Here is an 18,579-nt window from a genome sequence, read left to right on the forward strand (position 1 = left end):
GCCTCTTCTGCCAAAAGCTTTTTGCAAATCCCCGTCTTTGACATCATGAAACCTTTTTATAAAAGGGTTGTGAGTTCTGGTGTGTGTCTGTCTGTTGTGTGTGCACATGTGGATGTCCCTTGGGATTTCTGAATGTCCAGTGGCTTTCATAGTGAAGTCAGTCTTATTTACAGTGTAAAAAACCTTGAATAAACTGCTCTCACCACAAAATAGACACAAAAGCACAAAAACACAGGCTTAATGAAGAAGGACTTTAGTAGGAATATTTTATCAAGGACACGGATAAAGAAAACTCCAGAGTTTGGCCCTGCTGGCCATCTGAGGCTGCCTCTGCATGTAAAATGAAGTCAAATTCTTCAAGAAGTTCTTTCAGCAGGCAGGTTGTGCTTTGCGGAGGGCAAAGGACACAAATGCAGACTCATACGCATGATGGGTTCAAATTCATTTCCAGTAAGAGTAGGAAGTAACGCTGACCAGAGACCTCTGTCTGTCGGGAAAATGGCATGCTATAGGGAACACACTCAGGACTGTATGAACTGATCAGAAGTCGCAAAGACATGTTGTTTTGATGGCGCTTCTTGTATACAACATGTAGTTTCCTCTGAGCCAGCCAGTATTGTGAGGATGAACTGCTGAGCCAGGATTGCTTTCCTAAGACGTTGGAAAAGCACAGCCACAAATTGGAACAGTTGCAGATTGACTTGGCCTTCATTTCCCACAATTGTCGTCAGTCTTTTGCTTAAAAATAATCATTGTATTTATCTGCAACACACTGAAATGGAGCTGGATTTATGGTCTGCTTTATGGGTAGAGTTGCAGATTATTTTCATTATCAGTTAATCTGCTGATTTTGTGTTGTGAGTTGTTTAAGTGAATGAAACATAATTGTGTCACTTTGAAACATTTGATGTTTCACATTAAGTCACTGGTGAAGGAAGGTTGTTAAACGAGTTAACGTTATGTCTCGTTGTTACTTTTATGTGCGCCATGATGTCCCCACTAAAGAAACATTATTTTACAAGACGTAAAGTCGAGTGATATTGCATAAAAATGAAAGGGTCTAAAATGTTTTTTTTCATTCATCATGCAGATGCTTTTATGATGCTAGGAAATCACCTTTAATTTTACGGAGACCTTTTAGGAATTACAGTTTTGTTACTGCAGTTTTGTTTTTGCAATCAGTCAAACAACTCCCATTAAGGTCTTTAACAGACAATTTTGCTGCACCTTTTTTCTTCAGAAATACATAAAAAACACTTTTACTACATTTTTCCTAACATGACTTAGTTATGTAAAATCACGGAGTCATTGAGGTTTGTCCATTTCACTAGCATTTGCACAACTTCAGATTGCTCTACCTCTTATTTTGCACATAATGCCAAAAAAGTCACATTTAAGCACTGTAATTATCTGCGTGATAAAAGTATGTTTTTAGAGAAAGAATGACTGCATAATGCAGTACATTAGTCATTGCAATAGTTTAACTCTGTTGGCTCTTTATAATGGATTTTAAAAAGCAGTGGCAGAGTTTCAGGACTGATGGTTCAAGATGAACCATCACTGGATGTAGGCTCTTCATGGGGATAATTGGCGATTACATCAGTGTTTCTCATTAAATATGTATTTTGCATCCAATTTTTGCCTTGTCAGATTTGCATAATTGTCTTTGTGACTAGAAAATGCTTAAAATGAGTTGCTGCGGGAAAGCTTTGGAGAGCTACCAGCAGCATTCGTAGCATCAGAAGCAGGTTAGCTGAACCTCAGCCAACCGGACGCATGTATAGCAGAAATGTCTCTCTTTAATGTGTGTCTCAGGCTGTCTCCATAACAAGCTGCTCAGACTTCATTAACTCTCCGAGTGTGACCACACTGCTGAGAGAGGCTGGATGTCACTCAGTTAGATGCACGAACACACACACAGGAGACGCAATGCTGCTGTTTGCTGCAGCAGCACAGAGAAATGTATGCTTCATGTGTTCATGTTTTCTGTGTCGTCGCCGGTGACAGCTTCTGGTTTTGTTAATCCCTGACTGCTATTTCTGTTTATCTTCTTCATCCTCTTTTTTTCTTCTTGTTCCTTTATGAATCGCTTCTCAACATCTGCTTCATGTCTGTCCTCATTTCTACTCTCCCTACCTAACCTGTCTCTCTGTAGTTCTCTCTGTCTACGCAGCCTTTCTTTCATTCTCTTTCATTCGTCTCATCCTCTACACCTCTTCCTGTAATGGCGTTTAAATCATGTTCCTGCGGTGTGTATGAGAAGAACCATGATTGATATCTTCTTTGCTTTCAATAATTGTGCAATTGTCTAATGATTGTTATCCGTTCAAAATCAGTAGTGAATTCAAACCACATTGAGCTCATTCAGAAATATAGATGGATACTTGGAAATGAATGTCCATCAATGACATAGAATACCTATTTGTGTTCTTAATAAATATGTTGTTCAAGTGGAGGTGAAATATTCTATAGTTGTATGAGACTAGTTACAATCTATTATTTTCTTGCTTTCATGATATTAAATCTATTTTTTTCCTGGTTTTCATGGCTGGATTTTGCCTTTGACATTATTACATTATATTTTCTTTGTACTGCCCCCAATTTGCTATTTGAAATGTTTAAAAGCATCATGGGAAGCACATGGCGTCATCTTGCTTTTTGTTAAAAGTTGTAGGACGTAGCCTGTGGGGGATTGTAACTAAGTACATTTACTCAAGTACTCTACTCAAGTACAAATTTGAGGAAATTTGTACACTAGTCTTTTCTTTTCATGCCACTTTTTACTTCCACTCCTCCACAATAATCTGACAGCTTTAGTTACTTTACAAATTAAGATGTTTGCACACAAAACCATTGTACTTTATGAAATATGATGCTCTATTGCAAATTAAACTTCCCAACAATATAACGGCCTACAAGTGCAGCTGAAATTATAAGACTAACTGCTTTGTTTCTAAAATGTGAAGATTTTTCTGAATTGAGTACTTTTACTTTACATTTTCCTGATGATACTTACATATTTTTACTTAAGTAACGTTTTCAATGCAGAACTTTTACTTGTATTTTACAATACGTTGTTAGTACTTTTACTTAAGTAAAGGATCTATTGCTGGATGTAGCATAGATTTATGCCACTCGCTCCAACCTTGGCGTTTTTTTTCGACGTCCAGGTGATGCAGCACCCCAGTGAGGGGGCCCAGGTCCTGGGGCTCCACAGCCAGCTGAAGGACGCCTCGGTGCCCGTCGCTGAGATCAGAGTCTACTCACTATCCAGCCAGCCCATCGACCACGAGGGACCCAAAGCAAAGATGTCTGGTAAGCAAATCATCTTACAACGTGTGTCTCTCGCTCTCTATCTGTTTCTCTCCTCCTCTCCTCACATGTCCTCTATCTCTCCAGACCGCTCCCCAGACATCGACAACTACTCCGAAGAAGAGGAAGAGAGCTATTCGTCAGAACAGGAGGGCAGCGACGACCCCATTCATGGACAGGTGTGTTTGCAAAAGTATAAAGAAGTTTTTTCTGTGATGTGGGGAGTGGGATGGGGTCCTCCAGAACAGTGAGACGCAGAAGAATAATGGCAAAAAAAGCAAATTGGTCTCAGCTGCTATTTAATAAGGATCTTTGTCTTTTGTAGTTCTGGCCACAATAGTGTTATAGCCTCCGAGTTAATTACTGAGATCTGAGGCCTAAGGGGGTGATGTTCAGAATGTGAAAGAAGGAGGTTTTAATGACACGGCGAATGTGGGGTGGAATCTAAGATCACGCCAAGGTTGGGGAGACGATGGTTCCGTCGATGGTGAGAGTGGGGTTGTTGATTTTGAGTGTGGATTTGGAGCCTATGAGGAGGAATTCTATTTTATGAGTTTGATGAAGTTGTGTTTTTGACAGGTAACAGACAGGAGTTGATGTGGGAGAGGGGAAGATTTGGTGCTGAGGTAGATCTGGGTGTCATCGGCGTAACAGTGGAAGTCCAGATTGAAGTGGCAGAGTATCTGACCAAGGGGGAGGATGTAGATGATGAAGAGGAAGGGGCCAGACAAAAGTTTTTATCAAACATTACCCAAAGAAGAATAAATAGTGCATTGAGTCTATTTTTTAAATTGAGGATTAACGTAATACACTAGCACTAGTGTGAGACAGCGTTTATTGAATGGATTACATAGCACACAGAGTCGCCAAGTGCAACTATAGAAGTTTACAGACTTAAGTTGTTTGTTGTATGATCAATGCATTGTTGTTTTTGGTGTTTTAATGGGATTTGTTGCCAGTACAAAAAATTCATCAGCCTTGTCCTTTAAAATCCAAGTTAATAACTCAGAGTTAATCTCTTCTTCTTCTCTCTCTTGCTTTCCTTTCTTTCCCCCTGCTGCCATTTTTCCTCTCCCTCCTCTCCCCACTTTTTTTCCTCTTCCGTCTGTCAGTACCTATATGACGAAGAAGATGAGGTGAGAAAGAAGAAGCCGAGGCGCAAGCTCCCTTCCAATGCTGCCATCACCAGAGTAAGAAAAACACCTCTCTCACCTCACCCATCTTCACTCCATTGATCTGTTTTCTATCTGTACCTGCTTGTTTTGTCTAAAAAAAAAAAAAGCAATTTGCTGCAAACCTGCTTTGTGAAAAAGCCATTTCAAAGAAATCTGATTCGACTAGACTCCCCAACCTTTCCCCTTGCCTGCCTCTTTCCTCACCTCATTCAACCTCTCCTCCTCATCTGCTCCTTTCCTTTCCCTCCCTCCCTCCTTTCCTCTTTTGTTATTTTTCTATAAATCCAATTTCTCCCTCTTACTTCCAAAATTGGTAATTTGGGCAAATTTTCTGTGAGAAAACATTGAGACACAACAAGCTCCTGCAATAACATTAACTGCATGGACACACACTCACACACAAACACACACACACACACACACACACACACACACACACACACACACACACTGAGCAAAAACACAGATTTACACCAATCCTGGAAATTAGAAAGGAATTGCAATTTGAAAGGTTTACTTTCAGTGCTCTCACAGTCATTTCTGGCTGTGGTAAAACCTGTGCATTTCCTGCTATGCACCAAACAGTAGAAGGGAACAGTTAGTGACTAGCTGGCGAACATAGTGGGGCATTTAGAAGCTAAAGAGACAGATATTTCCTTCAGGAGTCGGGAGAGACCAAAAAAGAGCTAAAACACAACTGCAAATGATTGATCATGTTGCTCCGTAACTGCTGCCATTGCCATATCAACTTAAAAGGTCAATGTTGGAAAAATGTGGGCAAAAAATAAATTCATGCAATATGGATCCACTGCCTTTTATAGAATAATACAGTCTAGCGGTCATGTTTTCCAGTCTTTATTTAAAACCCTTTAAACACTAAGCTGCTGAGATACTAGTTATACATTTTAACTAGCACTATACATTTTTAAATATCTTAGCTTGTGGAATACATAAACAACCCGTGGTAGGTGTTGACCTCACAACTTCAAAAAACATGCACGCTCTTACATGTTCCAGTTTAATAACACAAGATATTTCATATGGCCTGGTGTTGTATCCATTAACTGTTGCTTTTCTGAGTCATCAAGCGTGACAAGCTCTTGTCATCTCTTTCTACGCCACACACACACACACACACACAGACACAGACACAGCGACACAGTTATATGAGCATCCATCTCCTGAGTGTTTCATGTTGTCCTCTTTCTTTCTCCACAGCAACCCAACATCAAGCAGAAGTTTGTCGCCTTGCTGAAAAGGTTTAAAGTCACCGATGAGGTAGGTGCTTTGGCTTTTTCCTTCTGATACCACACACTTCCATTTCACACGCGAGGATTAGAGAGTGTATTTGTGACAAGTCAAAATGTATTTCAGTTTTGGCTTTGAAGACACGGCGAGGTGTGTGGGAGTGATGTGGTGGAACAGCTGAGATTCAGCTAAGACACTAAACATTGTCCATAAAAATAGAACAGAATGTGTTTATGTGCACATGTGTTTCTGAAGTGTTTGATCTCGCACTGCTCACATTGCTGCATCTGAGTCTGAGTCTGTGTCTGAACACTGTTGTGTTTGTGTGGTTGCTTTTTTCCTTTTTGTCTTTATCTTAATTTTGCATATAAATATGTTTTTAATCATCATTTTACATTTCTCATTGTCATTTATTTTCCATGCATTTTTGTTGAATCATGAAGCATATAATTAGTTCAGTATGTCTTTTCTGCTGCCTGTAGTTTCTCAGCCTCTTCTATCACATCTCTTTTATTCCAGGTTCAGGTTTATACCAGGTCAACGAACAAACTTTTCTACAAGAAAACTTATATAAAAACGTAGTGTGTATTGATGTTTCTTACATGTACATGAGCTTGTGCCTTTACAATGAATCCGTTCAAGGTAAAACAGATTTTAAATCATACAAAGAGTAGGATTGGTGCATTCTTAGTGTTGCTACTGTGTATTGTACCTTATAAGAAGCCTGGCTGAGCTGATGTTAAACAGGTCACTGTGTCATGTAAACACCTTGCTTTGTTTACTTTTACTTTTTACCACCTCTGAGATCTCAGACTTGCAGAGCCTTGTGGGTACATGTTGATGTCAACATGGAAAACTGGCTGTGTTTAGTATTATTGTGGGAATCAACATAGTCTCTCATTGCCAGACCTCCCTCCACAGCACTGCAGAGGAGAGTCTGGCTAGTACACATAGCATTCCGAGATAGGAAAAATCATGCTCTGGTTCAATGGCATTTCTTAAAACCAATCAAGCTGCTGCAAAATAGCACCGAAAAGGTGGAACGTGTACGTTCAAAAGTTGTATTTGTTGTACGAAAGAAAACTCAGATTGGACAGATAGTCTAGCTAGCTGTCTGGATTTACCCTGTAGAGATCTGAGGAGCAGTCAACTGTAGTCCTCATAAATCCACCTGATTTTAGAATTCCAAAACAAAGAAAGCAGAAGGTAAAGGACATTGACGAAAAGTCATGCATCGGGAGGAATTTCCTGCACCGAAGCAATCCCGGTAGTAGAACGTTGAGGATATAGACTAGAATCAACATATCTCTCCACTGTAGAGAGGTTATTACTGCTCAGTAAGGCTGGGTACTGAATTCTATACTTTTTATAGTCTTCTTAGTATTGGAAAATGCCTCATCATTCATTCATTCATTCAGTCATCAGCGTCAGTGAGCCAATAAGCATGCAGCATGCATCAACGAAACTCTAATAATCCTCCTCGTTGGCTGTCCAGCGTTACTTGTTGTAGAGGTACGCAGAAAAAAGCACTTTGTTATGCATCCATAACATTTGATTCCTTTTTATTAAAATTGATTTTATGACTTGGTATTGATTGTTCAGGAACCAATATTGAAGTCACGGTATTGGTACCAGTACCAGTTTCTAAGGTTTTAGAACGAGCCCTTCTGCTCAGGGTTAAAGGTTGACACTGTTTAATAGTTTCTATATGTGGGAACAGAATTGATCAAAGCTGCAGGACCAGTTTTTACTTGTGTCAGGTTGTTTACTTGTCTCCTCTGCGTCTCATCTAGGTTGGTTTTGGCCTGGAGCATGTGTCGAGGGAGCAGATCCAGGAGGTGGAGGAGGACCTGGACGAGCTCTACGACAGTCTGGAGATGTACAACCCCAGCGACAGCGGGCCGGAGATGGAGGAGACCGACAGCATCCTCAGCACACCCAAACCTAAGCTAAGGTAATGGCACAGGTGTAATATGACAAATCACACACATACAGTACACAACATAGTCGCCTACCTGGACATATCTACCACTTTACTTACAGGCTCTTTGGATCTGCAAGCTCAAAATGCAACCATTGATGAGAATCACTGTTGTGCATTGACAATTCAGAGCTCCCTCTGTTGGTGGAAACTGCTCACTGCAGTCAAATATTAAAGTTTGTTTGAGGTTTCAGTGAACCAGAATTGGGTCAGCTAACCAAAACCTAAGCTTAAAAAAAAAAAAAATAATGATAATAATAAATAACCCAATTCCCAATGATTTCTTTCAAGCATAGATTTAAGAAGTTTTCCTTTTCCTCAAGTTAAATTATAACAACTCACAGATGTGATCCTCATCATTTTTATTTTTTTTAAGTTAGAGTAACTGAATGTCTCAAAAATATATAAACCTATTTTTATGACCACCGGAAAGGCTTGTTCGTAAGAGGTCAATAACAAAGTCAAAGAGTAGCGGATAAACCATATTTAAATGGCTTAACTTATTTTTAGTCCTTTTCTGTGATCTCAGCCTTAGTCTTTCCTCAAAATATAACAAAGCATTCAACATAGCACTGCTTGATAGTGTTATATTGTAGTGTTATGAAACCTAAAAAAGCAAAGGAACAATAAAAATAAATGTCTTCCTCATAATACAATGCTACAGTTCACTTAAGTATTATTATATTATATTATGTGCTTTTCCTACAATGACAGCTCAAAATGACAAAACATCAAAAGATCCGATTTCTAATGTTTGTGTCTGTGTGTGTTCAGGCCCTTCTTTGAGGGCATGTCTCAGTCCAGCTCCCAGACGGAGATCGGCAGCCTGAACAGCAAATGCAGTTTGGGTCGAGACACTTTCAGCCCGGTGAGTAACTTATAGCCCAGAGGAGGAAGCAGCAGCTGCAGCATCAGCAGTAATTTCACTTATGTGCTTGAGCTGTGGGGCGTTCATGTGACACTTAAGAAAACCTGAACCGTTAGTTTTTTTTTGCCTGTCTCACTGGGAGCTGAGTGCAGTAAATCTTTATTGTTCCCAAAGGCAACTGACTCCAGACAAGACCTCATTTAAACTGTGTACAAAATACTTGTGTTACAGCTGCATAGCACACCTATGACTACATGGAGCCGATTTACCTTGTGACACCCAAAAGGCCTTTTTAAAAGAATTAAAACCATTGTGTGGTTTAACTCTACAACAACCGGGGAATACTGTATATCTTCTGCCTGACCTAGATCATGGCTTAATTCTTGCTTTTATTCTTGCAATTCATTTAATTATTTTTCAGCTGTTTAATTTAGCTATTCTTGCCATACATGTGTATGCTTATTTTTTGTCTTCTATTACAAACAATTAAAAATCCCCGATAAAAACCGATAAAACACATGAATAGACAGTTAAAAACAAAATAGGAGTGACTTTCTGACTTTCTCAATAAGGAAGAAATCCTTTTCCTTTTTTTAAACAGTGATTTGTACAGACTTTAAACTTGTACCAGTGTTGTACCAATACAAATTTTAGTAAAAAATATGAGAAGTAATGAACACTATTTGGTCACAACCAGTCAACATACAGTATGTATTCTATAATGAGTGGTCACAAGTAGATTCTATTAAGCGATCACAAACCAAAAAGGTGTTTTAGATTAATAAGTTTATTATTGAGTTTAAACACTCGAACCTTTTTGATTTTGCTTCCAATTAATTTTGTTTTGATCCGAGATTTTGGATTGCATTTCTTCGTATTGTTTTTCTTTCTCTAAATGTAGTGTACCTCTTAAGCATCATGGCAGTTGTTGCTGTAAAGTCACTCATTAAATAAGAATTGAAGTCATTTTTTTAATGACTTTGATTCTGTGACGTGTAGCAGGGGAAGGAGGACCAAAACGCAGCTTGGCGGGCGAAGACAGGATAATTAATTGAAGAAAGAAAACAGAAGCAATCCACAAGGAAATAAACAATTCAGAACTTCAAGGGAAAATGCAAAAATCCATAGGGGTCCAGGGGAATCAAGGGCGAGGAAAAGACAGGACTAACAGACAGGGAAGAAGTTACAGGGAATACGGGAACAGGCAGCAAGACAAGGTACCGACAGACAGACGAACTAGAACGATCTGACAAGAGACAAGGGAAGCACAGACATTAAATACTCGAGGTAACGAGAGGCAGGTGACAAGAAGGCAGGGAATCAGGGGGGAAACATCAGGTAATCACAAGAGCGGGAAGACACAGGAAGTAAGATGAGACAGAAAACGGACTTAAAAATAAAAACAGGAAACAGAACAAGCAGACACACAGGGGAACACAAGACAGACACACAAGACCAGGGAGGAAACATGAAGAAGGGAGGGCCAGAAGACCATGACAGATTCCTTTTTAATGTTACTTTTTTACTTTAAAAAAAAAAGTAATACAAAAAAAAAATCAAGGTCATTTCATAACGATTAATCGTGCAGGCCTACTTCACACTCATAGTTTACACATGGCACTCAATAGCATACAGTAACATAAAACAGTGTAACAATGCACTACAAATTGAAGCAGCAGAAGCTTGAAAACAACATGCGGCTCTGCATTGATGAGATAAACGTCCCAAATGTGAAGCCAAGGAAAATCGCCATGCAGCGAGACAGTGTGCATACAGAACATTTCAGAAATGTTGCCTCCATGGAGCAGAAATCCAATAGCGTCTTTGACAGTTGCCATCTGCTCAATAAAAAGTGTTTTGAATCTCGCCGTGCTGAATGGATTTCCCTGGATGTCTTGGCTTCATTCAAACAGCTGTAGTTCCCTCTTTTATAGTAATACTGAAGTAAGCCTTTTAGTGTTGTGACTAGTGTCTGCAAACTTCCTAAAAAATATGTTTTTAGTGTAAAACCTCTGCTTTCATTTCAGTCAATAGTTTTAAATCCCATTTATTAGTGAGAAAATGAATGAGCGGAGAAAGCTAATATATTTTGCTTTTGTGTTAGATCGGTTAGAATGTGTTTACCCTGTTGCTGTGTAATAAATTCTGTTTTGTTAATGTTTTATATACTGAATGTCGAGTATCATTAGGCCTGTAGACTGACCATTGATCCTTTGTCTTACCAGCAGGGAGAGCAGCCTGCTCTAGAGAAGATGAAACATTCTCGCAGCCGCAACCTGGAGGAGGCCCTGTCTGAGACCGACACACTGGTAAGACTCGCGTGTGTGTGTGTGTGTGTGTGTGTGTGTGTGTGTGGGTGAAGTAGAGAGAGTTGCATCTTTGCGGTAAGTGAGAGAGACTGAGAGAGACAGAGATTACAGAAGAACGGGGTGCAAAGTGATGAAGTGTCTTTAAGAGATGGCTTAAGAATTGCCAGTATCTCCTTTGTCGAACACTGACAGTCTTGTGTGTGTGTGTGTGTGTGTGTGTGTGTGTGTGTGTGTGTGTGTGTGTGTGTAGGAGCTAACTGATCAGGAGCTGTTTGCTGAGGTGGGTCCCTGCATCATGGTGTCAGTGGCAGAGAAACCCCGTACACCTCTGAAGAGCAGCAAAAGTGAAACCCAGGCCATGCCATCACCAAGGTAACAATTCATCCCATACTACAAAAGGAAAACTCACATGGGGACAAAAGAAATGTCCTTTCCTTTGAATAGGTGTTATTCATGTATTGCTAAATAGTTTGAGGAAACTTAATATTTTTGGCTTTACTGTTACTTACTGAGATCACTGTCATTCTTTCTTTGTCTGTTGAGGCCTAGAAATAAAATAATGCCTTTAAAAGAAATTTCAGCCTGTTTTTTAACCCCCTCCTCCCCAGGTTGGACGGGGGCCATACCCCCAGACAAAAGCGCATTAGCACTCCCATGAAGGAGAGACAGCTGTCCAAACCCTTGAGTGAACGGACTAACAGCTCAGACTCGGAGAGATCCCCGGAGCTGGGACACAGCACGCCGGTATGTTAGCATCCCTTCCAGCTTCTTAACATTAGCAACAGCATCATTCCAACCTTGGACATAAGTCATCATGTTGTGCCAACATGCCTTTGCTCTGTGTCCTCCTCTACTCGCTCCCTTCTTGCCTTTCAAAATAAAGAACACAAATGCAACCTGATAATCTACGACATGCCTGGAGCATGTGCTGCTGAGTCATCTGAAGAGGGGGTTTATGTACTCAGCGCGTGTATGTGTGTGTGTGTGTGTGTGTTTGTTTGTGTGTGTGTGTAGCTCCTGAGGAAGGCAGTGTACGACCAGCTGAACCATATTCTTTTGTCGGACTCCGCGCTCCCAGAGAGCCTGATCTTGGTCAACGGCGCTGACTGGCAGGGTCAGGTGAGTGTGTGTAAAACATTTCCCAAACAACACGGTGGGGGGGGTTTCATCATGCATCTAAACCGTTTGTTCATTGCAGTATGTTGCAGAGCAGCTCCAGGTACAGAGGCACCCGGTGGTCTGTACATGTTCGTCGGCTGAAATCCAGGCGGTGCTGTCAGCCGTGCTCACCCGCATCCAGAAATTGTGAGTGAACATTCACACACACGCAGAAACACACACATTATGTGTACAGATGGTTTGCAGGATGACTCATCTTCTTTGTCTTATTTCATGCTGAAAGCCTTATTTTTCTGTTTCCCATCCTCTGCTTCTCTGTTTGACCTTTTTTCTCTTCTTCTCCTTTGTCCTCCACATCTCTCCCTCCTCCTCGTCTTTGCCCTCATGACTCCACATCTATAACTTTACTTCTTTTTATGCCAAAACAATACGTTTAATACCTGTCTTATCTCTCCCTTTTTCTACTCACCCTATTTTGTCTCCCTTTCCCTCTCTCTCTTTCTCTCTCTCTCTCTCTCTCTCACAATACACAACACACACACAATACTGACTTTGACTTTACTTTATTGGAGACTTTGTATTTATGGGAAAAAAGGGATAAAGAACGAGGAAGCAATGGTGGTTAAGATACAAGTGGTAAATAACCATGAACATCAAAAATGGGTCATTGTATATCTTGTATACATTCAATCTGAGGAGAACACATTAATGGTAGAGGCTCCATGTTGTTGGGTTTTATACAGACGTGCCTTTTTCATCATTGGAATCACTAACCTCGAACTTTGTAATTTCTCAAGGAAAAATGCTAAACGCTCATAATTTCCGCTTTCTTAAATGTAAGGCTTTTTGCTCTTTTCCATTGTTTAATATTATTGTAAGTTGAATATCTTTGGTGTTTTGGACAAATTGAGGATGCCACATTGGGCTCTGGGAAATTGTGATGGACATTTTTCACTGTTTTTCCCTTTTTTAAGATGAAACGATTGATGTCTACATGTCAGTGGTTACAGATACATTATCCTGATAACACAGCACTGTTAACACCCCCCCCCCTCTCCCTCCCTCCGTCACTCTCTCTGTTCCTGTAGCTGTAACTGTAACTCGTCCATGCCCAGAGCGGTGAAAGTGGCGGCGGTGGGCAGCCAGAGTTACCTAGGAGCCATCCTGCAGTTCTTTGTCACTCAGCTCGCCAGCAAGACGTCCGACTGGCTCAACCACATGCGCTTCCTGGTCGTGCCTCTGGGTAACTGAGTCTGCGTGTGTTTCCTTGGTGATTAAGCAGCTTTTGCAGAGTCATGCTGCAGCAAGGTTTTCTTATTTTGGGGAGACGTGTCTGTGCAGTGACAAACCTCTGCTCTTTTATTTTCCAGACTTCAACGCACACGTGTGTGCATGCTGATTTAGTTTAGAGATAAGTTGTATCTCGTCACTGTGTCTCGGTGGCACCTCATAAAATAAAGTTGACTTCACTTTATTTTCAAAGCAGTTTTTATTTGTTGCCCAATACCGTCCACTTTCTTTTCCGTCCCTTCACTTTCACTCCATCTTTTCCTCCATCAGGCTCCCACCCGGTTGCCAAGCACCTCGGCGCCCTTGACAATCGCTACAGCTCCTCCTTTCTGGACGGGGCGTGGAGAGACGTGTTCAGCCGCTCTGAGCCGCCACAGACAGGTAACACCCGTCGTACGGATAAACACATGCAAACCCCTCTGGGGATAAATGCTGAACACAAACTTCTCCCCTCTCATCTCCAGATCAGTTGGATGTAGCGGCAAGAATCTCCCAGTACATTAGTGGAGCCACAGTTACACACCAGCTGCCTATCGCTGAGGCCATGCTGACCTGCAAACACAGGACGTGAGTCGAAACGCCACATAAACACAAACCATAGCATTTACTGTGCGTGCTTTTACTAATACTCTCTGTCCTCTCCATTTCCAGGCGAGATGAAGACTCCTACCAGAAATTTATTCCTTTTATAGGGGTAAGATTTGAGCTCCTATTGCAGTATGTTGCAAAAGAAAGAAGAAGAATTGGTAGGTTATTGCTGATCATTTAAACATTTTGCTGAATTCTTGTTTTCCAGGTAGTGAAGGTCGGTCTTATCGAGTCTGGTCCTTCTCCAACAGGTGAGTGTTTGGAAATAGTTTCAACACACATCCCAAACTAAATTTGTTGATGATGCGAGAATGTTCATTTCATTTTGTGGTTTTCAAGGAGATACAGAAGAGGGCGTGGCGGTGAGTTTGGCTGTCCCATCCACGTCTCCCCCCTCCCACAGCTCACCTACAGGGATGATTAAAGAGGCAGCCACGCCTCCCTCCTCCCCCTCTACGGGCAGCGCACTGACAGTACAAGGGTAAGACTGACCTCCTCCCTTCTTTATCGTCTTCCTTTTTCCCCTCTTTGACATTCCTTTTTGCATCAGACTCCTTTATCTCTCCTTCCTCTCTTTATCATTATTATTTCTATCTGACTCTGTGAAGTTCTCTTTGTTTAGAACCTAAATATCACACCGTTATTTACTTCTCAACTGTCGTCTAACTATAAGCAGAAGAGTATGCAGAGGCTCACGGTAGCATACAATGATGCAATGAGGCGGCTGCTTCGTGTCCCTAGGTGGCACAGGGCCAGTCAGTTGTTTGTGTCCACTAGAGCGCCGGCCTGTGAGGCACTCTTAAGACAACTGATGTTTAGTTTTCTGTGTCGTCTGGAAAGAACCATATCATTGAAGCCCTAGTCAGTCCTCTGAAAAGCTGTTATAGATACACTTCTAGTATAAGACAACATTGGTGCAATAGCCAGTGTAACCTTTAGGCAAATTTGGAAATATTATGTATTTTCCAATCTCCTTTTTATACTGTATGATGTGTAATATGGGCCTGTGTCTGCAATAAAGCTTTATTTTTATCAGTGGAGGTAAAATAACAAATCATTTTTCCCCAACATCTAAAAGCACTGATACCACAATATACACATATTCCATTTACCTTTATCATGTAAAGTATAATTTATTTCACTGGTGTTAGATTTATTTGTAGTGACTGCATACACACTGTTGGGTAAAGTTAAGGACAGTTTATGCTTCATTTTGTATGTTTTGAATGTAAATTTGTGACTTTAGAAGTAACTAGTAGCTGTCTATGTTTGTTCTATGAGTAAAGAGTAGGATATTCTGTCCCTGGCACCAGATGTGACAACCAGTTTAGCCTGACTGGGAACCAGTTTCAAGAAGTGAGGGACTCTTTGATACCTCAGTCATCTTTTCATTGTTTGACTCATTTGATTCACACTCCGCCTGCTGCTGCAGTCCATCTCTGAAGAGCCAGACACACTGCAGCTGTGTCTGATCAAACTTTTCTATTTCACCCTCTGCAGAGTACATTTAGTGTTGAACGTACAGTACATCTTTTTTTAACTTTAAAGTTTCTAATTTCAATGAATTGTGGCAGATCGGGTGCTGCAGAGGCTGACCAAAAGGTTGCCTGCTCAGCAGAGCTTCTCTTAACAAAGTCCCCTCCTCGTTTTGTATTTCCTTCTTGTGTTTGTTCTGTTGAAACCTAAGACAAAAAAGAAATGTCTTTCTAACGGTTGCTGAATGTATCAACTGCGGTTTGATAACCGCTTTCCGTCCATAGGAGTCCCAGTATGTCTCACGGCGTGGACGCCATCGGCCTGCAGGTCGACTACTGGCTGGCCTCCCTGGCTGAGAAGCGGAAGGAGGGCGAGCGACGTGACATTGGCTGCAAGAACACACTGAAGAGCGCGTTCCGCTCACTGCAGGTCAGCAGGCTACCAGGCGGGGGGAGCAGCGACCCACAGGCCCAGGTCAGCACCATGGCCATGACCGTGGTCACCAAGGAGAAAAACAAGAAAGGTGAGATCTGGATCAAAAGCGAAAATATCATCAGATAGGAGATGTTAGAGGATTTCATTTCATGTTCAACGTCCAAGCACTCACACACACGCAGCAAGGTGGCTCAGTGGTTAGCACTTCTCCCTCACAGCAAGAAGGTTTTGGGTTTGAATCCATGTTGTTCTGGGCCTTTCTGTGTGGATTGTGCATGTTCTCCCTGTGTTTGCGTGGGTTTCCTCCAGTTTCTTCCCACCATAAAGAACCGCATGCTAGATAACTAGGACTACAGTTGAAAATTAGCTGACTGGCTAACAATGGCGCATTTACAGAAATGTTGATTGTCAAAATGCATTGTCCTAATCAAATAAATAAATCTACATACACACAGTGCTTTTACAATCTCCCATCACCTCTCTTCAGTTCCCACCATCTTCCTGGGAAAGAAGCCGAGGGAGAAGGATGTAGACTCAAAAAGCCAGGTCATTGAAGGCATCAGCCGACTCATCTGCTCTGCCAAGCAGCAACAGACCATCCTGAAAGGTAACCTGGAGGATGAGGACGGTTCTGTTCGTGTTTGTTTCACTGCTACTTTGTGTTTTTCTTTTGTTGTTTCAGGTTGTTTTTTTCCCATCATTCTGCTCCTCAGCTGTGTTTTGTCTTCTGCTTCCCTCCAGTGTCCATAGACGGCGTGGAGTGGAATGAAGTCAAGTTCTTCCAGCTGGCCGCCCAGTGGCCCACTCACGTCAAATACCTGCCAGTCGGACTTTTTGGCTACAGCAAGCCTCAGTCTTAGGGGTGCGCACCAGCGGCCTGCTCTGGTCCTGATTTGACCCTCAACTCCCCTCGACCCTGTTACACCCTTGCGCAAAGACCCCGCCTCATAGCACCTGCAGATCTTAGAGAAGACGTTGAGTAGCTGGACTGTTTTCTTTCGTTAGTTTGATTTGGGCTACAGCCGTCTTATTTCTCTTTGGAGAGGACGAGGAGGAAGAGGTTGGTGCTGGGTTTCAGCGTTGTTACTAGTCACTTTAATGCCCCGTTTTGTGTGTGTGGTGAGTGTGCATGCACCGTGAATGTACAGTGTGTCTGTGTGTATGTGTGTGGGTGTTTACAAGGGGCTTACAGCACAAGTTCGTTAGCTAACTGCCATTTACGTTTCCGTTCTATGGAATGCAATAGCATGCAACAACTCACCGGTTTAAACCCTTAAAGTCTGACCCTCAACTTTTTGACCTCTTCAAGGTCCCACTCATCTCACTCGATCAAGACCTGATCCACACAAGCATGCTCACAAATACACCACTCTTGTGCCGCAAAAACAATATTTTAAAATAAAAAAGTATCACAATAGAGCTTCAGTGTTTGCATGAGCCGGCGAAAACACAAAGAAAAGTCTCCTGTGTTCACAAAATGCTGTCAAATACCAGGCTTGCATGGGATGTATTTGAACAGATCCCCTTCAAAAACCGTACCATTATTTTTATTTCAAGGGCTTCCATATAATTTAGAATATTTTTTCTGTACCAAAATAAGTGATTTGGATGTCTAATGCTAAAAAAAATTCTTTCAAAAATTCAAAAAGGGGAAGTGTTTTTTTAAATTGTGTATTGTGAAAAATAGAAAAACCTTCCCTTGCGCTGTTTTGTGATGCATAGTGTACGTTTTTGTGAATAGTTCCAGGGTTTCAGGGCAGGGGCTACTGTAACGCGTAGGTTTCTTTGTCTTCTTATTTGCTATGCACTTACAAATACACATCCGGGGGTTTGCAGAGTATAGCTGAATAGATTAACCCAAGCAAATATGCAACCTGAAACTGACATAACAAAATGCATATTCAAACTCCGCAGCGTTGATGGGAACATGATGGATAAACTGTTTATCCATGGGTATCTATACCGCAAAAAATGGGAGTTAAACACCTGCAATAAAGCACAATGTTGCATGCCGGTTGTCCCCATAACAATCTTCTTTTTATTGGACACAGACTGGCAGCTTTATCTTCAGTGAAAACAGTGGACCTGGTAAAATTTCTCTTCAGACCGCTTAATAACCTTAATTTTAATCAGGAAACAAGGATTTCAGTTATTTTGACATAGTTCTGCTACCTGCTTTCCCTATGATATCTTGAGGTGATTAGTGAGTGTACAGTAACTGGTAACAAGTGTGTGTGTATGTGGTGAAATAACTGTAATGTGGTCAGAAACTTTAAAAAAACTAAATCACTAAATAGGAGGAAAACTTTTTTTCTACCATGTGACTGAGAGCATGCACACGTGTGTGTGTGTGTGTGTGTGTGTGTGTGTGTGTGTGTGTGTGTGTGTGTGTGTGTGTGTGTGTGTGTGTGTGTGTGTGTGTGTGTGTGTGTGTGTGTGTGTGTGTGTGTGTGTGTGTGTGTGTTGCACTGTGTTGATGTGGCCATTATCAATATCATTGATTATCAGATTAGGGCTGCAATGGTCGTTCTGTTTACTTTGTAGCCTGGCACAAGGCACCACTAAACACAAAAAAATACAAAATCGCATAACAAAATTCTGTTTTATTAAATCCAAGAATGTTATCTTCAACAGTAGTTTATAATAATTGTCCTAAAAGCAACATGCAATGCTTACCGGGCCTGTGTAGGTCTGCTTTGTGTCCCCTACATCATAACAGTCTCCCATCTCCACTTAAAGTATTAGAAAAATAGTTTTTTTTTTAATAGTCTTAATACC

The 18,579-nt window shown here is 41.3% G+C and overlaps 1 protein-coding gene across 2 annotated transcripts in view; it reads left to right on the forward strand.

Moving 5' to 3' along the window:
- The window catches only part of LOC117962213 (phosphofurin acidic cluster sorting protein 1-like), a 52,920-nt gene extending 35,025 nt beyond the window's left edge, over window positions 1–17,895 (forward strand). The window contains exons 5-24 of one of the 2 annotated variants that reach the window (XM_034901374.1): window positions 3,171–3,315; window positions 3,400–3,491; window positions 4,425–4,502; window positions 5,706–5,765; window positions 7,529–7,689; window positions 8,491–8,584; window positions 10,810–10,893; window positions 11,144–11,265; window positions 11,502–11,637; window positions 11,908–12,012; window positions 12,092–12,198; window positions 13,101–13,255; window positions 13,573–13,683; window positions 13,767–13,869; window positions 13,954–13,996; window positions 14,099–14,141; window positions 14,230–14,371; window positions 15,651–15,889; window positions 16,289–16,408; window positions 16,543–17,895. In XM_034901374.1, coding sequence (XP_034757265.1) covers window positions 3,171–3,315; window positions 3,400–3,491; window positions 4,425–4,502; window positions 5,706–5,765; window positions 7,529–7,689; window positions 8,491–8,584; window positions 10,810–10,893; window positions 11,144–11,265; window positions 11,502–11,637; window positions 11,908–12,012; window positions 12,092–12,198; window positions 13,101–13,255; window positions 13,573–13,683; window positions 13,767–13,869; window positions 13,954–13,996; window positions 14,099–14,141; window positions 14,230–14,371; window positions 15,651–15,889; window positions 16,289–16,408; window positions 16,543–16,661 — 2,259 coding nt within the window. In that variant the 3' untranslated portion in view covers window positions 16,662–17,895. The remainder of the gene's footprint in view (window positions 1–3,170; window positions 3,316–3,399; window positions 3,492–4,424; window positions 4,503–5,705; window positions 5,766–7,528; window positions 7,690–8,490; window positions 8,585–10,809; window positions 10,894–11,143; window positions 11,266–11,501; window positions 11,638–11,907; window positions 12,013–12,091; window positions 12,199–13,100; window positions 13,256–13,572; window positions 13,684–13,766; window positions 13,870–13,953; window positions 13,997–14,098; window positions 14,142–14,229; window positions 14,372–15,650; window positions 15,890–16,288; window positions 16,409–16,542) is intronic. The other variant, XM_034901375.1, reaches the window with a different exon arrangement.
- Window positions 17,896–18,579: the final 684 nt, after the last annotated feature.

The sequence above is a fragment of the Etheostoma cragini genome, chromosome 19, assembly GCF_013103735.1.
Source record: "Etheostoma cragini isolate CJK2018 chromosome 19, CSU_Ecrag_1.0, whole genome shotgun sequence".
NCBI classification, from domain to species: Eukaryota; Metazoa; Chordata; class Actinopteri; order Perciformes; family Percidae; genus Etheostoma; species Etheostoma cragini.